At 37.4% G+C, this 19,968-nt stretch overlaps 1 protein-coding gene across 2 annotated transcripts in view; it reads right to left on the bottom strand.

Annotated features, from left to right (window-relative positions):
* ATL2 (atlastin GTPase 2) overlaps positions 1-19,968 on the bottom strand; it is a 48,869-nt gene that overhangs the window by 3,120 nt on the left and 25,781 nt on the right. For both annotated transcript variants that reach the window (XM_045827602.1, XM_045827603.1), the window contains exons 3-12: positions 12,826-12,960; positions 12,285-12,389; positions 9,760-9,810; positions 9,399-9,455; positions 7,933-8,025; positions 5,225-5,363; positions 4,312-4,439; positions 3,174-3,230; positions 2,103-2,174; positions 999-1,430 (exon numbers count right to left, since the gene is read on the bottom strand). In XM_045827602.1, coding sequence (XP_045683558.1) covers positions 999-1,430; positions 2,103-2,174; positions 3,174-3,230; positions 4,312-4,439; positions 5,225-5,363; positions 7,933-8,025; positions 9,399-9,455; positions 9,760-9,810; positions 12,285-12,389; positions 12,826-12,960 — 1,269 coding nt within the window. The remainder of the gene's footprint in view (positions 1-998; positions 1,431-2,102; positions 2,175-3,173; positions 3,231-4,311; positions 4,440-5,224; positions 5,364-7,932; positions 8,026-9,398; positions 9,456-9,759; positions 9,811-12,284; positions 12,390-12,825; positions 12,961-19,968) is intronic.

Raw genomic sequence — 19,968 nt, 5'->3', positions numbered from 1 at the left:
AAACTTCCAAACCTTCTTAAAAAATGGTTTGCTTCCTCAGTCTTTGAATTTAAAGCCAAAACCAACATAGACCTGCATATTCTAGATCTTCAAATAAGCCCAATACGTCAACAGCCCAAAAATGGTATCTGAAAATGCCTATTTTACTGTCCATCAGTAATAACTGTAAGCTTTCACCCTGGTCCTTGATACGATGCTCAAATATTTCATGACGACCACTTTAATGATCACATCCTTAAGTGGAATTTTCTGTACACAGGCAATTCCAACCCACAGTCGGCCAATAAACAACACGGCTTTCCTTAGCAGATATTTGTCAGGCTCGACTCTGATTTCTGGTTTGAGGTAAAAAAAATTATGATGTGAATTCTGGTTGAAATAAAGGTTATGATTAAGAGTTGGATCTCTGTAGTGCTTTGCTTTGTTCACTAGTATTTCCATAGTACACAGATCAAAGTAAGTTTTTTGGTGTAAGAAACCCCTACTGGATTGTTTCTTGTAGTACACACCAGTAACTCACTGCCATCTTCATGGAAGGCAGTGAAGACCTAAATACCATCTACTATTTTTCCTGCAAAACAAGCATGCATTGCTTCTTGATGGTATTTGTAAGAAACTTTTCTTGCTTTCCTAAAGCACTGAACTTCCAAACTTCTTTTCCTTACCTTCATAACTCTTTCACCAATTATATTTTCTTCTCTTAGGAAGAAATGCTTAGAGATGTGCCCTGCCCACTGTTTGGTACAGTCACCTCTACGATTAAGAATCTGTGCAAAGGATATTAGAGATTTCAGCCAACCAAAGCACTCTATAGTTACGACTTTAAGGGAAAAACACTCTCCTGTTGACACTTTATATTCAGGTTATACATCCAAACAAAACAGAAAACCCCTTTTGATAGTCCTCATGACAAGGAAAAGAGGGTATGCAAATACTGTGCAGGGAGGAGGGGGACTCACAGGGATTAGTCACTGAAAAACCAAGAGATAGATACCAACCTGTTCCCACAGTATCTCAGCAATCTGATCAATCATTGTTCCAATCTCTCTGAACTCCCCAGAGTATTTAACATATGCCCAAGTACAAAGAGAGGTCAGTGCCAGCCCCATGACCAGGTTACACAGGACGGCTATAGAGGTCAGGCCAATGAATCCAGTCAGTCCTGAGATTATATACATAGCAAACATGACCGCAAACAGTGTGGCAGGGGTACGAGCAGCATAGAAGATATTTTTCCCATCGTTGTGCTTTATAAAATTTGCATAGGTTTCTTCGATTTCGGCCTCAAGCTGGTCCTGATAACGACGGCAGAATTCATCTCCACCCATTTTTTTTACTGAACGAAACTGTTTAATCGCCACTTGCTTAAGATCCAGGTGTTTTCTCTCCAGATCTGAAGGTGCAATGTAAGGCTTGTCGCCACCACATACCTGCACAGACACAAATACATACAGTACGGCACATTACACGCCAGCAATAAGTAACACTTGAAAGTTTCCTTCTCATAGTGTTTTAGTCTCAAAAAGTCCAACCACCTACATGGTTCAGTTTTAAACTTGTTCATAATACTGCAACACATAACCATAACCTATCTATTGATAACCTACATCTTTAGCAGATGCAGGCAAAATAAGTTTTCCAATAATGACTAATACAAGTAAAGACCAAAACAAATTACACTGCAATCTGTACCTGACTTCACTTAACCCACCTATTAGCATAAAAGTCCAAAAGACTGCTGGCAAGAGTGGGTAAAAGATAATGAATAAAAAGGTACTTTAATGCTCAAGTTAGCAAGCTTAGCATAGACATTGCTACTGTCCTTAAGCTAATATTAATTACATCAGAAGCTACTAATAAAGCACCTGAATCATATGCCAGAAAATACTTCAGTATGGTTTATAAAAAAACTTACTACCCATATCCTGTACTGTACTCTATGTGAATTATTTTCTTAGTTTACTTCTAGCAGAGATGATAACTGGGAATTAAGAAATGACGTTACATAAAAATGCATAAGGAGTACAAATTATTTCAATTATTTTAAATAATAAAAACCTTCTATTTCACTCTAATGTCAAATTTAAATTTTAGTTACAAACCTGTTCCATGCTTTTAGAATAAATCTCTCTTGCTCCTGCTACTGCAGCAAGATTATTAGCTTCAGCTGTTGCCTAAAAAATAAAATGTGTGCCAATTTTATGCAAAAAAATAACTGACGATTCTATAAATCCTGATTAACACAGTAAGTTATATACAATGAACAAGTCGGAAATGAACCAGAGAAAATATTACCAACTTTCAGTTTTCCTTTCCAATGGAAGGAAATACCAGTATAAAAGACAATAGTATTTTTTTCTAATAAGACTGCCTGCCTAATTTTGTTTTGCTTAGGTTTGTTAAAATGGGTTTATAGAAAATACCACATTTGCTCAGGAAATTAAACAGAATTAAATAGATATAACACTAAAATGTGTGAAGTCTCCAGATGTGAAGAATGAAGTATTACCTATACATTCTTTTTTTTAATTTTTATTTTAATTGTTGTTCAAGTACCTATATGGTTCTTTATCAATATTACATGAGACATTTTTAAATGTACAACATTGCTTACTGGGTATTAATACTGTTTAACATACTATAAAACTGAGAAATTACCCAAAGTAGCATTAGAAGCAGCTCTAAATCACTAATACAAAGAGAAAATAAGCCTTATTTCAGACAACGTTCACTGTCAAAGATTCAGCGATACGGAAACACTTGGCTCCAAGAGGCCCATTTTAAGCTGTCTCCTGCAACAGAAATTCTCCTGCGCTTTCTGAGCAACTGAAGAGAAGGCACTGAGGACTCTCATTTCTGGTGGCCTATGTGTAAGCAAGGTCTACAATCTGTGGTTACAAATAAATCACATAAAACCTTCAGGACCCAGTGTACAGATGATGTGTTGTAGAACTGTGCACCAGAAACCCCTATAACTTTGTTAACCAGTGTCACCCCAATATACTCAACAAAAAGGAGATTTAAAAAAATTCAGGAACCATGACATGTATTGCCTTAAATATCTAAAATTTATGTGCATGCAAAAAGGCACCACCCCATTTCCAGCCTTTATCTCTAAAGCAAAGGTTTTTTCCCTCCTTCATGAATAAATACGTGTACAACGCACACAGTACCTGAAGCATGGACTTTGGATGTGGAAGCTCCTCTCCTTGATAAATTTTAATGTAAGCCTGAAAATACAGAAGACTCATTGTATTGGTAAATTATGCAATTTGTTTCTATAATCTCAAAGAAAAGAAAAAGTATTAAATATAAAATTATTCACTCTATTAAAAGAAAAATCTAGGCTTTAAAAATCACCTACTCTCATCCCAACAAAATTAACCCCATGCTCAACATTATTAAATACACAGGTTGCTAAATAATATCCTAGAGAAATATTTCTAAATATAATTCTAACTTGCATTAAAGTTTTATCTCATATTTTAAAGTTATATATCAAATGTCATTTACTTTATGAAAAAAAATCCATAATTCTCCTTTACTGCCAACATTTCAACTAGATATGTTGGAAAACATTATAATTCAGTATTTTACTTTACCAGCCCTAATTATATTTCAGTTTAAGAAAAAATTATAAATTGTGGTTTAAGAGTAAGAAGGCAAGATCAGAGTTTTACTAAACTAAGTCCACATAGGAATCTTTCAACTTTCTACTGACTCTAAATTAATTTCATAACTAAACAAAGACAGGAGATGTAAAAATGATCAAGTGCCCATAAAATATACACTCTCACTTAACTGCTTTCCCTCCCACCTATCCATAACTACTATGAATAAATACAACCCTTTGAAAATGGTCTTGCTTTGCCAATCAAGCTATAGAGGAAAAGAGGAGAGAAAAAAATCTATGAATAATTTACTTAAGCCCAGAAATCAGTTTTGATACTTTCAGCTGCTCTTATCAAGTCCTCAGAACTCTGGAGGAGGCTTTTGTGAGCACTTAAGATGGAGAATCACGCTCCCGATCCCTATCACAGAGGTGTTACAACAATGTGGTGAGTGGCTCTTGTCTCCGTGTCAAAGCTGCAGAACGAGTCAGGTAATTCTATACCAAAATCACTGTCTAGAAGACGTAAGTTGTGAGCTAGAATCTTAAATGTCCTTAAATACTGGCACACTCAATTCAAGGCAGAAAAATAAATTATAAATGTTACGCTTTTCCTTTAAAATAATTTCTTATACACACAGATGAGTGTTAAGTGAGCTACATTTCTAACTTAAAGTTACTTAATGTAGGAGTTTTCCTACCTTAAAGTATTCCACCAGAGCTCTACATGTGACTTTAGATCCACTTATCTCTTTTTCTACCAAATTTTCAGGGGCAAGCAGCAATGGAACCAAGTTCCGAAGTTCTCGTTTAAAGTCTTCATCAATATCTAGTAGACATGAAATTAGGCAACACATTAGTCCAAAAAAAGTGATGAAATCCCCATTGGTAAGAGTTCATAAAATTCTGTTTCGTGAAACAAGAGTTCACAGTATCTATTACCTAAGTAGATGCATTTTAAAAACTCATCCAAACATGTCATTATCTCCTAAAAATAAATATAATCCCTCATCCCCCCCCAAGAATTCTTTCAGCTCAAATAATAAATGAAACAAATTGTGGACTACCCAAACTAATCCCACATTAAGTATTAACTAAACTATCCCTTTCAGAAGGCAAATAATTCACGATGTTGTATTAAATTTTAATATTAGATTGTTTTTCCAGCTATACATTAAAAGTTTCACCTATCCTCAAGCCTTTTACCATCCTTCTCAAAATAATCCAAAAACAAACACAAAAAATTATACTATCACCACAAAACAGAGAGGCTTAAATCTGATTGCAGCAATATAATACGCTGGGTAAAGCTTTTTAGCAGAGAGTAATCAGATAAAATACTGAAATGTTCTTTGCCTTCAGAATTTTTAGGACATCAGTGCTGAGCGACAAACAGACCACATAATAAAATGCTAATTAATATGCTGGCTGTTTGCAAAAAAACAATGGGAAGCTAGAAAAACCACAGACAGCACTGTAGTCAATCACATCATAAAGAATGCCATCAAAATGTCCTGTAGTGGAAGACGCAAATTTAAAGCACCATGTATTTTTTAAAAGCTTTCAGCCCCTAAAAAAATAAGTTCTGATTTTAGCAAGAATGGGAATTCCCACCTTTCAATCTCCCATCAAAATTAGGATTAGTTGCAACTTTAAGACCAGGATGTGGCAAAAGGAAGCAACCAAGATTTGAGAAACAACTGTGAATGTGCTTCCTTACATTCTGCAGCTCTTCGTGCTGATTCTGTTTTACCTGAGGGCAGAAGGAGACAGAGTGAAGATGCAAACGGGAGAGAAAAAAACCTTTAAAGAAAACACACACATACTCACATGCATGCACACTTAACTCAGATGCTATTCCGATAGGTGTCTGACAATATAAAATTTTACTAGACCCATTTCTGACCACTTTGGTAGGATCCCACTTTATCTTAAACCAGAAAAGATGTTTTTCCCCTACGTTAGTTGCCAAAGATATGAAAAAATAAATACTAATAACTAATCATGGTATCTAACACCAGAATAACAAGTCATGATTGTGATTTACAAGTCAGGTAATAAATTAAGAATTTGCCTTTAAAGTACTTATAATGGCAAAGAGACAAAGTATTAACCTTCCCACAAATAAAAAGGTCAGCCCCTGCGCAAAATAACAGATGAGGTGAACCGCTCCAGTGCAATCCAAAGAACCCTAGAAATTTGTCAGGATTTCAGCATTCACTCCCAATGATGATGATTAATGCTAATGCTAAGTTGCATTATTGGGGAAAAGAGATTGCTGTGTATTTTCTGGAAGAAAACCTTAACTTCAGATTTTTAATAACTACTTATCCCAATATAACTGATATACTCTCCCAAAGACTCTTCCCAAAAATCATTCTTAAAAAAACATACCAAAAATACACCATTCATAATCAACAAAACCTGGAAACTGCCTAAATCTCCATTTAGAGTAGAACTGAAAAATCGTTGCCTATTCATAAATGGAATAAATGCATAGCAGTGAGAATAAATGAAATAAACTACATGCAACATTATGGATTAATCTCAAACATAATACTGGGCAAAAGAAGCTAGGCACAAACAAATACATACTGTATGATTCTTTTCATAAAAAGTACAAAAACAAAGCCAGTTAGAGGTCAGGATAATAGTAGCGAGGTTGGGTGGGGTGGTCAGTGGATGGAGGTGGGTGTTTCGGGGAGCTGGGTCACATGGCTATGTTTAATTCGCACAAACTCATCAAACTGCACACTTATAATCGAGCACTTTTCTATATCACATCAATAAGACATTAAAAATCCTTGCTGGCTTCAAAATATGTAGTTCTGAGTTTTGGTAATATGCCAGATGTACTTGCTATATGTTAATTCCTTCTAAAGAGCAGGGTCTGAAAATACTCAAGATTGAGGAACTGGTTTTAATCTCATTTTAGGAATGTTGTACTTGAAGTTTTTGAATGCAGTTGGGAAACTAAATGTGTCATCGAATAGGCAAACAAAATTTTATTAACAAAGAGAGAGAAGAAAATACTCCTACTTATGAATAACAAGACCTTGATGTATCTTTTGTGTGTGTGAGTAGATGAGTAGTAGCTGACCAGAGGGTTCCCCAAGGAATTCCATGGGAATGAAGGATGGTGTTGGTGCAATTATTTTCCAGGAAAGCCTTAGTGTGGCACAGTGCATGGGCCAGGAGTCTGGATATTTGGGTTCTAGCCCAGTTACCAATAATTAGTTAAGGGACTAAAGGCAAGTCACTTTTATGGGTTCCAGTTTATGTTACACATAACTTAAAAAAAAAAAAAGGCTAAACTAGATGGTATTTAAAATCCCTTTTCTAGCTCTATACGCTCTCTACGAGATAGTATTCCTCGGAGGGAGGACCTTACATCCTCTGTGCTCAATGAGTGCACTTTATACGAGGGGTACCCTAAAAAAACAGTATTATTTTCTGCAGGGCAGGCCTCTTGTAGTACAGGCTTCCCCCACTAGGTGGGTGTTCTAGGAACCTATCTGTATCACTGTACCAGCTGGCATTGTTGTGAGAAGCTGTGTTCGACTTCAGCGAGTTTTTTTTTGAAGACTCTTTCTACACGTTTGTCCATTTCAAGATGGGTGATTTACTAGTGCACCTGCCCACACTGCACTGAGTATTCAGCAGTTTTTGAACAAAAATGGCATAACACCCCCCTCATGCCCCTCCCTCCCTATACACCCAATTTCACCCCCAGGAGACTCTTTTTGTTTCCCCAGATGAAAAAAGTCCTCAAAAGGAAATGTTTTGCCGATGTGGAAAAGGTGAAACAAAAAACAGCAGAAGCACTGAAAAACATCAAAATCAACGAGTTCAAAAACTGTTATAAGCAATGGAAAAAACATCTCAATAGGTATACTGCATCATATGGAGAATACTTTGAGGGCGACTGAAATTTAAAGATGTAAGAATACACACACATTTTTATAAATAAATTCCATTTTTTCAGGGGGTCCCCCCTAAGTTTAGAAGCTCAGCTGGGCCAGAGAGGAACATGCATTCAACCTCAGCAGATCAAAAGGTCTCCTTCAAACTTTTAGCCTTTGAATATTGATTGACTGAGGGGGCAGTTGACTCTGAAGAGAAATGTTTGCTCCTTAATTTCCATTTGTGGTCACTGTGCTCTGTTCATAAATCACACATGGAGCCATCTGGGCTAACTGGGGTACTCAGTTTATTCCAATGACACCCAGAGATCAGCAGTCTAAGTAAGCAGCCGTCCAGGCAGCCCACCCTTTTATCCAGCGTGACACTCACACTCTCCTCTCTAAGAAATAGGGACTTACCTGCAATCTCTTCTCAAGGAATTGTTTTCCACCTTCCAAACCATATGAATGCTCATAAGGATAACTCCAATCTCGAATCAAAAACATTAACGTCTATATACAGGGGGGAAAAGAAATCATTTCTTACAAAATTTTACCAAAAAAGTCACTACTCTAACAATTAAAGCCTCCCTTATTCCCTTTAACAATCCTTATCAAAAGTTATAGTAACAAAATGATTAATGCCGTTAATAGCAAGGACCTACCTAAACCAATACTCCAGCCCCTATACCAAGCAACTGCCTCCATGTGAGAACCTCACTATATACAAAGAGTCACCACAAGCAATAATACAGGATTTCTAAAATTAAAAAAAGGCATATCATAACATATAGATCATAATATTAAGTCAAAGCTGTTTAACTAGAAGACCAGCAAACCTAATTCTAGACCAACTAATTCTTTTCACAGAAATTTTGAATATTCGCACACACTTAGGTTTCTCAACCTCAACACTATCGACATTTAGAGCCAGATAACTCCTAGCTGTGCACAGTTGTCCTGTGCAGTGCAGGACGATGCACAGCATTTCTGGCCTCTATGCACAAGATGCCAAGAGCATTAACCTCCTCCCCCGCAAAATGTGACAACAAAAAATGTCTCCAGACACTGGCAAATGTCCTGTTGGTGGCAAAATTACCCCAGTTCAGAAAAAATAAACCAACCAAATAGAGTGTATTTCAACCATACGCACAAAATGAAGCCATAACCTACCCAAATATTTCATAAAAGTGATCACTTGAGCCAGATAAGACTGAGGCAGAATCAACATAAACCCACTAAGAATCAACAGTAATGCTACCAACACAGGAAGGACTTCACACACTGATGAGCAAGCAGGGTGGAGTCATTCTCACTTCCTGTAACACAACTGACCAAACAGTACTAATGCCAACTTATAAATTACCTGTTTTTAATTAGCCTCTCGTTTTTTAATTAACTCAACCAAGGTTCTATCCTGACTTACTATTCTCTACCTAGCATTTAAAAAACATGGCGATACAAGAGCTGGAGATGAGGGAGAGATACCAAAATAAAGAATTAACAGGACTAACTTCAACTTGTAACGTAACACACAGAAGAAAACTATAATATTTTGTAGTAGTTTATAATGTTAAAAGAAATTTAAGTGAGGATCATAAATCTTGGAATTAAATAATATCTAATTAAAAGAAACATTAATCTCGTAATCTAGGTAAAAGTATTAAGAATCAATCTATAGTCATTTGTTCTATTTCCTATCAAGTTATCCTACTACTGATGAGTTGGTGGTAACATTACCATAAGTCAGCATCAATTCTGCTGCATCTACTGCTAACAGTGAGTTTGTTGTCATGTCCTCATGTTTTCAGAGTTACAAGATGAGACGGCTCAATAGCTATTTGGCTCATGGGTAACTTTTAAGAAATAATAAAATATTTATTTACCTGAAATGGTTTCTGGTAGATTTCTTCCATTGCAAGTCTACCGTACTCTGTAAATAACTATTAAATCAAGTTATTTAAAATAATGCCTCCAAAGAGATTGAAAGAAGACTTCTGTAAAGTTGTTCTACATCAGATCACTAGATGTCAAAGCCTTTAAAATCATTTGAAAGTCCAGCATTTAAGTTTCTAACAGATTGGATATACATTAAAATTTAATCAATAAAAAGTTTAATATATAAGAAGTCAAGAAGTCGTACATCAGTTTAAAGTCACACAGTATTCAATCTTCTAGACGTAAGGTCACAATAAAGTAGGCATTAAATTTTCAATACTTGGCATGCATCCTTTAAGACATACGTACTTGCAAGTGCTGAAGATCGTCTTCTTGAATATTCTGAGACAAATTATATACCTATTAAAAAAATTGTTTTTATTAGTGCTTTATTTTGAACACCCAGCTGTGTAGAGCTTTACTTGTGGAAATGAAGGCTATTTTGTCCCTCACACAAATAAATCACTGAGTCACTGTCTTACCCAGTGGCACATGAGAAGGATACGCTCTCTGTTCCTAACGGTCAGGATAGAAGATTAACAGGGAAGCAGGGATGGTAAACTGTAAAAGCCATGAATACACGCATAAAGGGACTAAAAAGTGCAGACATTTTTAAAAATGTATTATATAGTAAGTTTCTTTTTCTCCTTCTCAAAGTTACTTTAACGTTATGAAATAGTCTTTTTTTCTTTTTAGTAAAGAATGTTTCCACAATTATTTTTCTAAGTTAATAAAGGTGAGGGGCATAGTTCTACAAAGATAAATTCCCCCCGATACAATCATAGTACATAGTTTATAGTTATTCAGTGGGTATTCCAACCACCATCAATTCTAGCATGGTTCTCTTTTTACTTAAGTAAACTCATCAGCCTAAATAACATGAAAATTTTACCAGTCTATGGTAAGGGAAAAAATAACAGTAGGTGGCACTCTTGCCCTTTCTACAATGTTTAGGAGGCTGTCCAAGGCACAGAGACCAGAGCTGGTAATAGAAGATCTACGTACTCTCAAGGGAGAAAAACTGCAGAAAAGATTCACTAGGTCCAGTCCTTCTAACTCAGGTTTTTAAAAGGTGACCTAAGCCACCACAGGAAAAAAATGGATATCCACAGATGTCACCTCTGCTAAGTAGTTATGTCTGAGAAAATAGGGTTACTCCAAAGACAGAACACTTTGTTCTAACAGCAAATGAGTGATAATCTGGCTGAATCACTTGGAGGTCAAAAATATAAACAGCCCTGGACGGGCAGCTGAAACAGTTGGAGCATCACCATGTACACCAAAAGGCTGTGGATCCGATTTCCAGTCAGGGAACACACCTAGGGGGCAGGCTGATCCCCAGCTGTGGCGCGTATAGGAGGCAAAAAAATCGACATTTGTTTCTCTCTCAAATCAATAAACATATCCTCTGGTGAGGATTTGAAATACATACACACACACACACACGTGTGTGTGTGTGTGTGTGTGTGTGTGTGTGTGTGTGTGTGTTGCCAATATAGGTCAGCAAAATTAAAATAATTTTCTCAGCTGACTAACTTCAGAGTATTTAAAAAGTCATTAATGACTGAGGTGATTAAACCCTAGATTTAAACTTAGAACTGAAAACACAACCAACCTATTTTTACCCATACGGACCTTAGCATTTAGATAAGAGGTGTATATCCTCTCACTGTCAGAGCCAGGGTGCAAAGAGCAATGAAAAAGCGGATTTGCTTATTCAGATCAGTACTTAACATAGTGTATTGTACTTCATAGGTGCTCACTAATTATTTGTTGAAAGAATAAATGACCAGAAGATCAATCTGTCATTGATCTATCAGCCAGACAGCTTACGTAAGGAAGGTCAGAATTCTAACCTAAAGGCAGCGAAGAAAGCAATAATAAAAAATAACTTCGATCTTCCTGAATATTGATAGTTTACAAAGCACTTTCTTACACACCGTCTCATTCGGATCTCCTAGCTGACTGTACACAACCACAGGTGAGACAGGCAAGATGGGGAAAACCCTCGTTTTACAGATAAGAAAGCAGGTGAGTGGCCGTAAGTGGTTGGTTGTCCAAAACCAGGCCAAATAAAGTTGAATAAATAAACAAGAGAACACCAAGGTACAAGTTTTCGGACAGAGAAGTCCCCCATTATAATTTAAGGTAAGCCACAAAGCCAGCTGATCTGAAAGGGTATAACGTGGTATTACAAACCAAACACGTGGCTTCTGCTTACCACAGGGATCAGTTCTGCCAGCTTGCAAGATCAGAGAAAAAGAGGCTGAACGAAATGAAAACAAAAGACCCGGAGGCTCCCCAACAGCAGCACTTGGTTGACAGTGACAGACATCCCCAGCCCTACAATAAACAGAAGCCAGGCTGAAAAGCACTCCTCTTTTATCTCATAGTACCCAAGACTTCTTCCACTCTGACAACTCAGTACTTCAAACTGCGGAAGGCTAGAAATGGGAACTTAGAGACTGACTTGTCATATGTCCAGACTTCACTGGAAAGCAGAACAAAAATGCCAAGACAGTGTGACAGGGTCACCTACCACCCAGTGCTGAGAAGAAACATTTCTTGCATGAGGAAGAATACATTATCTGGCAGCCATCTGACTGAATCCAACTAAGAATAACATATGATGAAAAATCAAAGAGACCGGCTATCGGTTTATTACTTCCTTGGTAAGCATTCAAAGTACGAAATTTCACATTGTGAGCCAGAACAACAAGCATGCAATGTAAACAGCTCTCATTTCAGTCCTTTTTTCTCCAACCAAAGGCCTCTGGAGGAAGAGCGAAGGTTCGTGGGAACTAATCACCCCACAGGCCTCATGTCCCTCTCACCTGGACGGAGCTCGTCATGGTGCTCAGAGCAAACACCGTCGCACAGTCTTTGATGGTTGACTGGCTATCGAAGGCACCCTGAGTGTCCATTAGCAGCACAGCCACCTGGGAATTTAAAAGTTTGAAATGCTAAGTAAAATATTTTACAAAGTTTAAATACTTAGTAAGAATTTGAAATACTAATAAGTAAATACTAACTAAAAAATCAAACAGAGAATGTTAAATGCCAAAATCAGTAATTACGTCAAGAAAAGTGCTCTAAATTAAGTATCTCAGTTGTAGCCTAATAATCCATATACAGGGTAGGGCAAAAAGTAGGTTTCCAGGCGAGAGTATGTGAAACAGAGTTGTTCTTGTATTATTATTTAACTATTGTATTATTTTCCATGTGAACAGCTTGTAAACCTACTTTTGTCCCACACTTTATGTTAAAATTATCAGACATTAATAGCTTTGTGTTGTTTTGACCTGTAATACCAGAAAATAACTCAAGAGAGAATACAGGAGAAACACATAGTAAAAAGAATAAATAGATTTTTACTTTTGTTCCATTAGGTCTGTCGATCACAAACACCTCATTCCAGACTTGTATGCCTGTGGTTTCTCTTTCGCAACCACCTCGCCATGTAAAGCCAGTCAGTGGTTCGTTGTTTCCACCAATCCAATTTTGAGATTCCTGTTAAAGTCAAGCATAAACGTAGAATAAAGCACAAATAATTAAGAACTAAAAAGAAATGTAAGAAATCACTCATTCTTCATTTTTCCAGCTGAGGAGGGTAACCCAGCGAGAGTAAGACACACTGGAGCACCGCACAAGCAGTCACAGAGCAGTGAGTGTCACATCTCATCTGAGTGTCCGTCTGAGAGCGAGGTGGTCTCTCCCACACCTGAACCTTCTCACATCTGCTCCCATGTTCACGCTCCATGCTTCCAGATAAATGGGGTCACAACCACTTCTGCCCACTTTGGGAAGATTTCCTGTGTTTAGAAATCATAAAAAATAGCGACCATCTATTTCAACATTTCTTATACAGATAAGCAAGACTAAGTTCCAGACAGAATGAGTGTCAAAAATAGTATTGCTGAGAATAGCTTATACTAAAATGTTTTCACACTGTCTTTTCTCTTTAAGAAAATAGCAACTTTAAAAATAACCACAAGACTTGTTTGGAACCCAATTCAAACAATCCAACTGTAAATGGCTTTTTTCAAATCCTCAAGGGAAATCTGAAACCAGAGTGGGTATTATTTTAGATGGTTTTAAATCAGGATAAAGTTGATTGCTTGGTGTGACAATGGTATTAGGGTTGTGTTAATAATAATAATAGAGTCTTTATCTGTTAAATATGCAAGTATTTATGGTGAAAGGATATGCATGCCATTTGCCTTAAAGTGTTACAACAAAAATAAAAAAGAATAAAAGAGCAGGTTAGATAACAAATGAAACAAGACCAGTAAAGTATTGACAGGTACACTGGGGTTCACTATACGTATATTCTATTTTATGGTATTAAAATTATCCATAATAAAATGTTTTAACTAAAACCATAAGGCTAAACTGTCACAATTAAATATTATGAAACAATTTAAAAGTTAATATAGCATAAGGTAACTGATCTAGAAAATTAAACCTGGAGCATAATAAGTGAGTAACTTTGACAAATATCAAGATCCCTATACTTCAGTATACTTAAAGCCCACATACCCTTTACTCAGAGTGTCCCATAGGAAAAATTCCTTTGTTTCATAAAAACATTTCATGAGCTTGGATACACAGTCCCAAACAGATAACAAAGCTCAAATTAGGGGTAGAGAAAAGATGCCAAGGTAGGGTCAGTGAGGGATGAAACCACTATGGAAAGCAGTATGGAACTTCCTCAGAAAACTATAAATGGATCTGCCTTTTGACTCTGCAATTCCCCTGCTGGGACTATATCCTAAGAACACTAAAACACCAATACAAAAGAACCTTTGCACCCCAATGTTCATAGCAGCACAATTTACAATAGCTAGGTGCTGGAAGCAACCTAGATGCCCATCAGTAAATGAATGGATCAAAAAACTATGGTACATTTACACAATGGAATTCTATGCAGCAGAAAGAAAGGAGCTCCTACCCTTTGCAACAGCATGGATGGAGCTGGAAAGCATTATGCTAAGTGAAACAAGCCAGGCAGTGAAAGACAAATACCACATGATATCACCTTTAACAGGAACCTAAACAACAAAACAAAGAAACAAGCAAAATATAACCAAAGACACTGAAATAGGGGACAGACTGACAGTGACCAGAGGGGAGAGGAGAGGGAATTTCAGGGGAGAATGGGTAGGGTTTACAGGAACAAGTATAAAGGACACATGGTCAAAAACTAGGGGTGGGTGGTAATGGGAGGGAAGTAGGGAGGGTTGGGTGGGTGGGCTGGAATGGGAGTAAAAGGAAGAAAACTGTACTTGAACAATGATTAAAATAAAATTAAAAAAAAAAAAAAAAAGCAGATGGGGGGGCGGACAGTGTTAAATAGGCCATCACCTAAAGTGAAGATCAGCTTTAAACCTCAAATCACCTATAATCATTTTATTCCATAAAACTCCCAACCCCAGGTTACCAATCCTATCAAGCACAAATGTCTTGGACACTCCTCTTCACTTCTCAGTATCTTCAACTTAAGGCCCTCATCTCTCAGTCACAAGGCTGACACATGACACAAATCCATTCATTCACACTACATATACTGCTATATGGGCTTGTGCTTCATAGGCACCCCTCACAGAGATGACAAGATTAATAGGCTAGAAAAGCCCAACAGTGGCCCTGCCCCAGAATTATAATTTAGATTCTCCAAATAGGCCCCTCCATTATTTCCTTCCCCTACTCAATTTTATCAGCAAGGAATGTAATCATGCCACTGTCCTACTAGAAAGTCATCTGTGGCACCCCATTACCTACAGGACCATCCGGAGAGGTTTCATATAATTCACCTTCAATTTACTTGTCCTTCCTCTGCCCCTGATACTCCCCATTAGATCTCCCCAACACCCATACCCACACACCCACACCTTCTTATTTCTACCACACTAAAAAAAGTCACTATTCCCCCATATGTATGGGGTCGGTCCAGAAAGAGTCCAGCCATTGTTAATATAATGAGAACGATATGCATCACAACAGTGTAACCCGGCAGCCACAAGACTGGACTAGAATGCGCATGTGTGAACCATGACAACTTCACTGTACTAGTCAGTTAAGGGCAATAGATGTCACTGAGTGAGCATGTGTATTGTGTGGCCATTGCATTCAAAATGACTGAGCAAAGCAACGTATCTGCATCAAATTTTGCGTTAAGCTTCAACATTCCTCCACAAAAACTATTTAGATGAATCAGAAGGCCACAGCCGTGGGCAACTGGTGACTGGCAGCTTCATCATGACATGACGTCTGCCCATGCATCATGTATCGTGCAGAGTTTTTTTAGCGAAACGTCAAATCACCCAGGTGACTCAGCCCCCCTACAGCCCAGATTTGGTGCCCTGTGACTTCTGGCTTTTCCCAAAACTAAAATCACCTTTGAAAGGAAAGAGATTTCAGACCATCAATGAGATTCGGGAAAATAAGATGGGGCAACTGATGGCGACTGAGAGAACTGTGTGAGGTTCCAGGGTGCCTACATTGAAAGTGAGGAGGCATCATTGTCCTGTGTACAATGTTTCTCATATCTTCTTCAATAAATGTCTATTTTTCATAGCACATGGCTGGATACTTTCTGGACAGACCTTGTGTGTTGTTTAGCATTATCAATATCTGTATCTTTGTTCCACCTGTTCTCTGCCTACGCTGAGCCAACAGTCAAGCAGACTCCCACTTTTCTGGACTCTTAAAGCGTATTACTGACGCTACAGGCGGTCATCTTCACATGGTTTTGCATGGTAGTTCTTGTGTGAGTCTTGCCAGCAGGGGCTGCACACTCCTCCCCGTCTGCCCCGGGGCTCCTACCACAGCACCGTGCCCTGTTCTAGGCTGTGCGTGCGGCATCCCACTCTACAACCACGTCAAAGTGGTATTTAATGAACTCATTATTTTTAAACGGTCCAACCTACAGAAATAATTTTTTTAAATCTACCCTTAAACAAATTTATTTTTATTCTACATTTTATTTATTTACCTTGTTTCTCTATCTTCTTTTAAGTTCTATGAAGTTGTTTTGTCCATTTTGGGGTGTTTTTTTTTTCAAGAATATAGAACAGTGCTTGGCTTTCAGTAGATGCTCAAAATTTATTTTTTCAATAAATAAGTACCTTTAAAATTTTTATTATGAAGCTTCGAGGTGTCCCCTTTTTAGCACAGGCAAGAGATATGGGGGGGGGTGATCCTTTTTATTATTCCTAGAAATAATACAATTATATAAATAAGACAGTAAAAATAAAATTTAAAAAGTATAGAGGACTAAAATCATAAGCTAGCATGTTTGTTAACATTAACCTCTCCAAATTGGTATCATTTTTTAAAAATCTACTGACTATGTATCATGTCTTCCTAGTTTGTCATTTCCTTAGTAATGGAAATGTTTAAATAATATTAAATTTATTAGTCAATAAAAGGACAAAAAAGTATACTTGAGAAGGTAGCTAATCAAAATTAGTAAGTTTTGGTATCTCAAAAACTTAAGTCTGCTCTTTTTCTAATATATTGAATATTGACTAACTTTCATAAAATACATTCATATTCATTCAACACATGCACTGAGCCCTACCATCTGCCAGTCACTGTTCTAGGTTCTAAGGACAGAGCATTTAACAAGAACATTCCTGCCCTCAAAGAGCATTCTAGTGAATTCTAGAAGCAGCCTCACCATAGCAGATACTGTCTGCTGTGTTAATTTTCTAAAAGCAAACCTAGAACTTGAAAAACAGTAATCTGGTGCCATTTACTACTGGAGAGACCCAAAACAGCCTTAAAATTTGAAATTCCAAAAATAACCTTATTCCTCTAGTCAAAGAAAAAAAAAGAGAAGATTCTTACAAAATAAATCTCAATTTCAAAAAGCAATCTGAAAACACCTGTACTTTAAATGTAGTCAAATCCTGTAGTATAAGCTTCCCAATGTAATATAATTAGCAATAATGAAGAATCCCTACCTACTCTAAATAATAAACAAGTTTATTTCACCACAGAAAAGATAATATTCCCTAGCAACGAAGTGAAACAATAGCTGGGCAAACTTTAAAACACAGAGTTGGTGGCCCAGTCAGGTCTCCATGTATCAAAGCATCAAGACCTCCCTGCTCTGCAGGCCCACCAACCCCAACAATGGGAAGGCTGGAAGAATAAAGGCCCATCCAGAAGCTGTAACAATGCACCACAGATAGGAGGAAGAGACAAGAAGTAGGAAATTAAAGGCCCAGTAACACTACAATAAAAGGAGATCCCCCACAACAACACAGCTGAAACTCTTATCCTATTTAAAACCAGGACCTAAAGCAGGAGACAGATTAACACTCAAAACCCAAATTCGTGGACAGAATGAAGAATAAGTGGTATATACACTCTGATCACCAAGCATCATTCAGTGTTTCCATCTGAGTATGTAAATATACTCTACAGCCCTACCACCCTGAACTTGCCCAATCTCATCTGAATACGTAAATACTCTCTACAAGTCCCTGAACACATTAAGAGACATTAGACTCTTAAAAACAGTTTAAAATTGTCTAACATCTTAACCACCCCCCTGTCCAACTCCTCCCTTTTGGGGTTGGACAAAGAGATGACATTATGTGTAACCCAACTCACAAGTTCAGACAGAGGACAACTATGAACTTAGGTACAAACTAACAAAGAATAATTTTTAAAAATATGTTCTGGTTAAAAGGTGTCCCTGACCTCAAAGACATTAAGCTAAATGAAATAAGCCAGACACAACAAATATTGTATGATTCTACTTATATGACGTACCTAGAGTAGTCAAACATATAGATACAGAAAGTAGATATCAGGCCCTGGCTGGCGTAGCTCAGTGGATTGAGCGCGGGCTGCGGACCAAAGTGTCGCAGGTTCGATTCCCAGCCAGGGCACATGCCTGGGTTACAGGCCACGGCCCCCAGCAACTGCACATTGATGTTTCTCTCTCTCTCTTTCTCCCTCCTTTCCCCCTTTAAAAAATAAATAAATAAATAAAATTTAAAAAAAAAAAAGTAGATATCAAAAACACAGTAGCTAACAGTAACCAGAGGGGAAGTAGGAGGGGATAATGGGGGGAAGGGGGAAGGTTTTCAGAAACATCTATAAAGGACACATGGACAAAACCAAAAGGGGGTAGGATCAAGGGTGGGAAGTGGGGATGGCTGGGGTGGGGGGAGGGGAATGAAGACAAATGTACTTGAACAATAATTTTAAAAAGTTTTAAAAAACACTGTAGTTGATTTAACATCTCTGGCAGTTTCAAATACTTTGTTTGATGTGTGAATCCATAGACTGGACATGACCAAGAAAGTGAACTTGAAGATACGCCAGTAAAACTTCCCAAAATGAAATGCATAGGGGAAAAAAAAAAAGAATGATGGAATAGACCACCCAAAAGGATAATAGCAAAAAATCTACACAAGGCATATCAGTCTAACTGCAACATAACAAAGACAAAAAGAAAATTCTGAAAAAAAGCCAGAGACAGAAATACTTTGCCTACAGAGGAACAAGGATATGAATTACTTTGGACTTCTCATCTGAAACTACACAAACAGGACAAGAGTGGAGTAAAGCAGTTAAAGTGCTGAAAGAAAACAGTCACCAACCTAGAATTCTGTATCCAGTGAAGTTATCCTACAAAAATAAAGAGGAAATAAAGACTTCCTTGGACAAAAACTGAGGGATCTTATCACAAAAAATGTTAAAAAGTTCTTCAAAGACAAAGAAAACAGTATAAATCAGAAACTCAGACAAATATAAAGAAAGTGTAAGAGAAGGACTAGAAGTTGAAAATAAAATCTTTTATTCTTTATATAATTCTTAATGGATCTAACAGACAATTGTGTGTTCAAAGTACTAATAGCAAAAATGAATTGGGTAGAAGAAATGAATGGCAGCAATGTGATGAAGGACAGGAGGGATGCACTGGGAATAGTGTCATAAGGTACCTGCACTAGTGTTTTAGAATAGCACTATTCTAAAGTAAGCTTAGATTAGTTGTAAATGTATACTGCAAACTCCAGGTAACCAGTACAAAAACATTTAAGAAGTATAATGGATATCCTAAGGGACAAAAGAAAGTGGAATCATAAAATGTTTGATTAAAACTATCCCTGACTGGCGTAGCTCAGTGGGTTGAGGGTCATCCCACCAACTTCAATTCTCAGTGAGAGCACATGCCCAGGTTGCAGGCCATGTCCCTGGTTGGGGGCATCCAAGAGGAAATCAACTGATGCTTCTCTCACACATCAATGTTTCCCTCTCTTTCTCGCTCTCTTCCCCTCACTCTAAAAATAAACAAACAGCCCTCGCTGGTGTGGCTCAGTAGACTGAGCGCCAGACTGTGAACCAAAGGGTTGCGGGCCAGGTCCCCAGTATGGGGTGTGCTAGAGGCCATCTCACTTTAATGTTTCTTTCCCTCTCCTTCACTTCCCCTCTCTCTAAAAATAAATAAATGAAATCTTTAAAAAAATAATAAAAATAAAATCTTTTAAAAAAAACTAT

Source organism: Phyllostomus hastatus, unplaced genomic scaffold (genome assembly GCF_019186645.2).
Source record: "Phyllostomus hastatus isolate PE091 unplaced genomic scaffold, TTU_PhHast_1.1 phas_scaffold_78, whole genome shotgun sequence".
Taxonomy (NCBI): Eukaryota; Metazoa; Chordata; class Mammalia; order Chiroptera; family Phyllostomidae; genus Phyllostomus; species Phyllostomus hastatus.
This window is presented reverse-complemented; position numbering and strand designations above follow the sequence as displayed.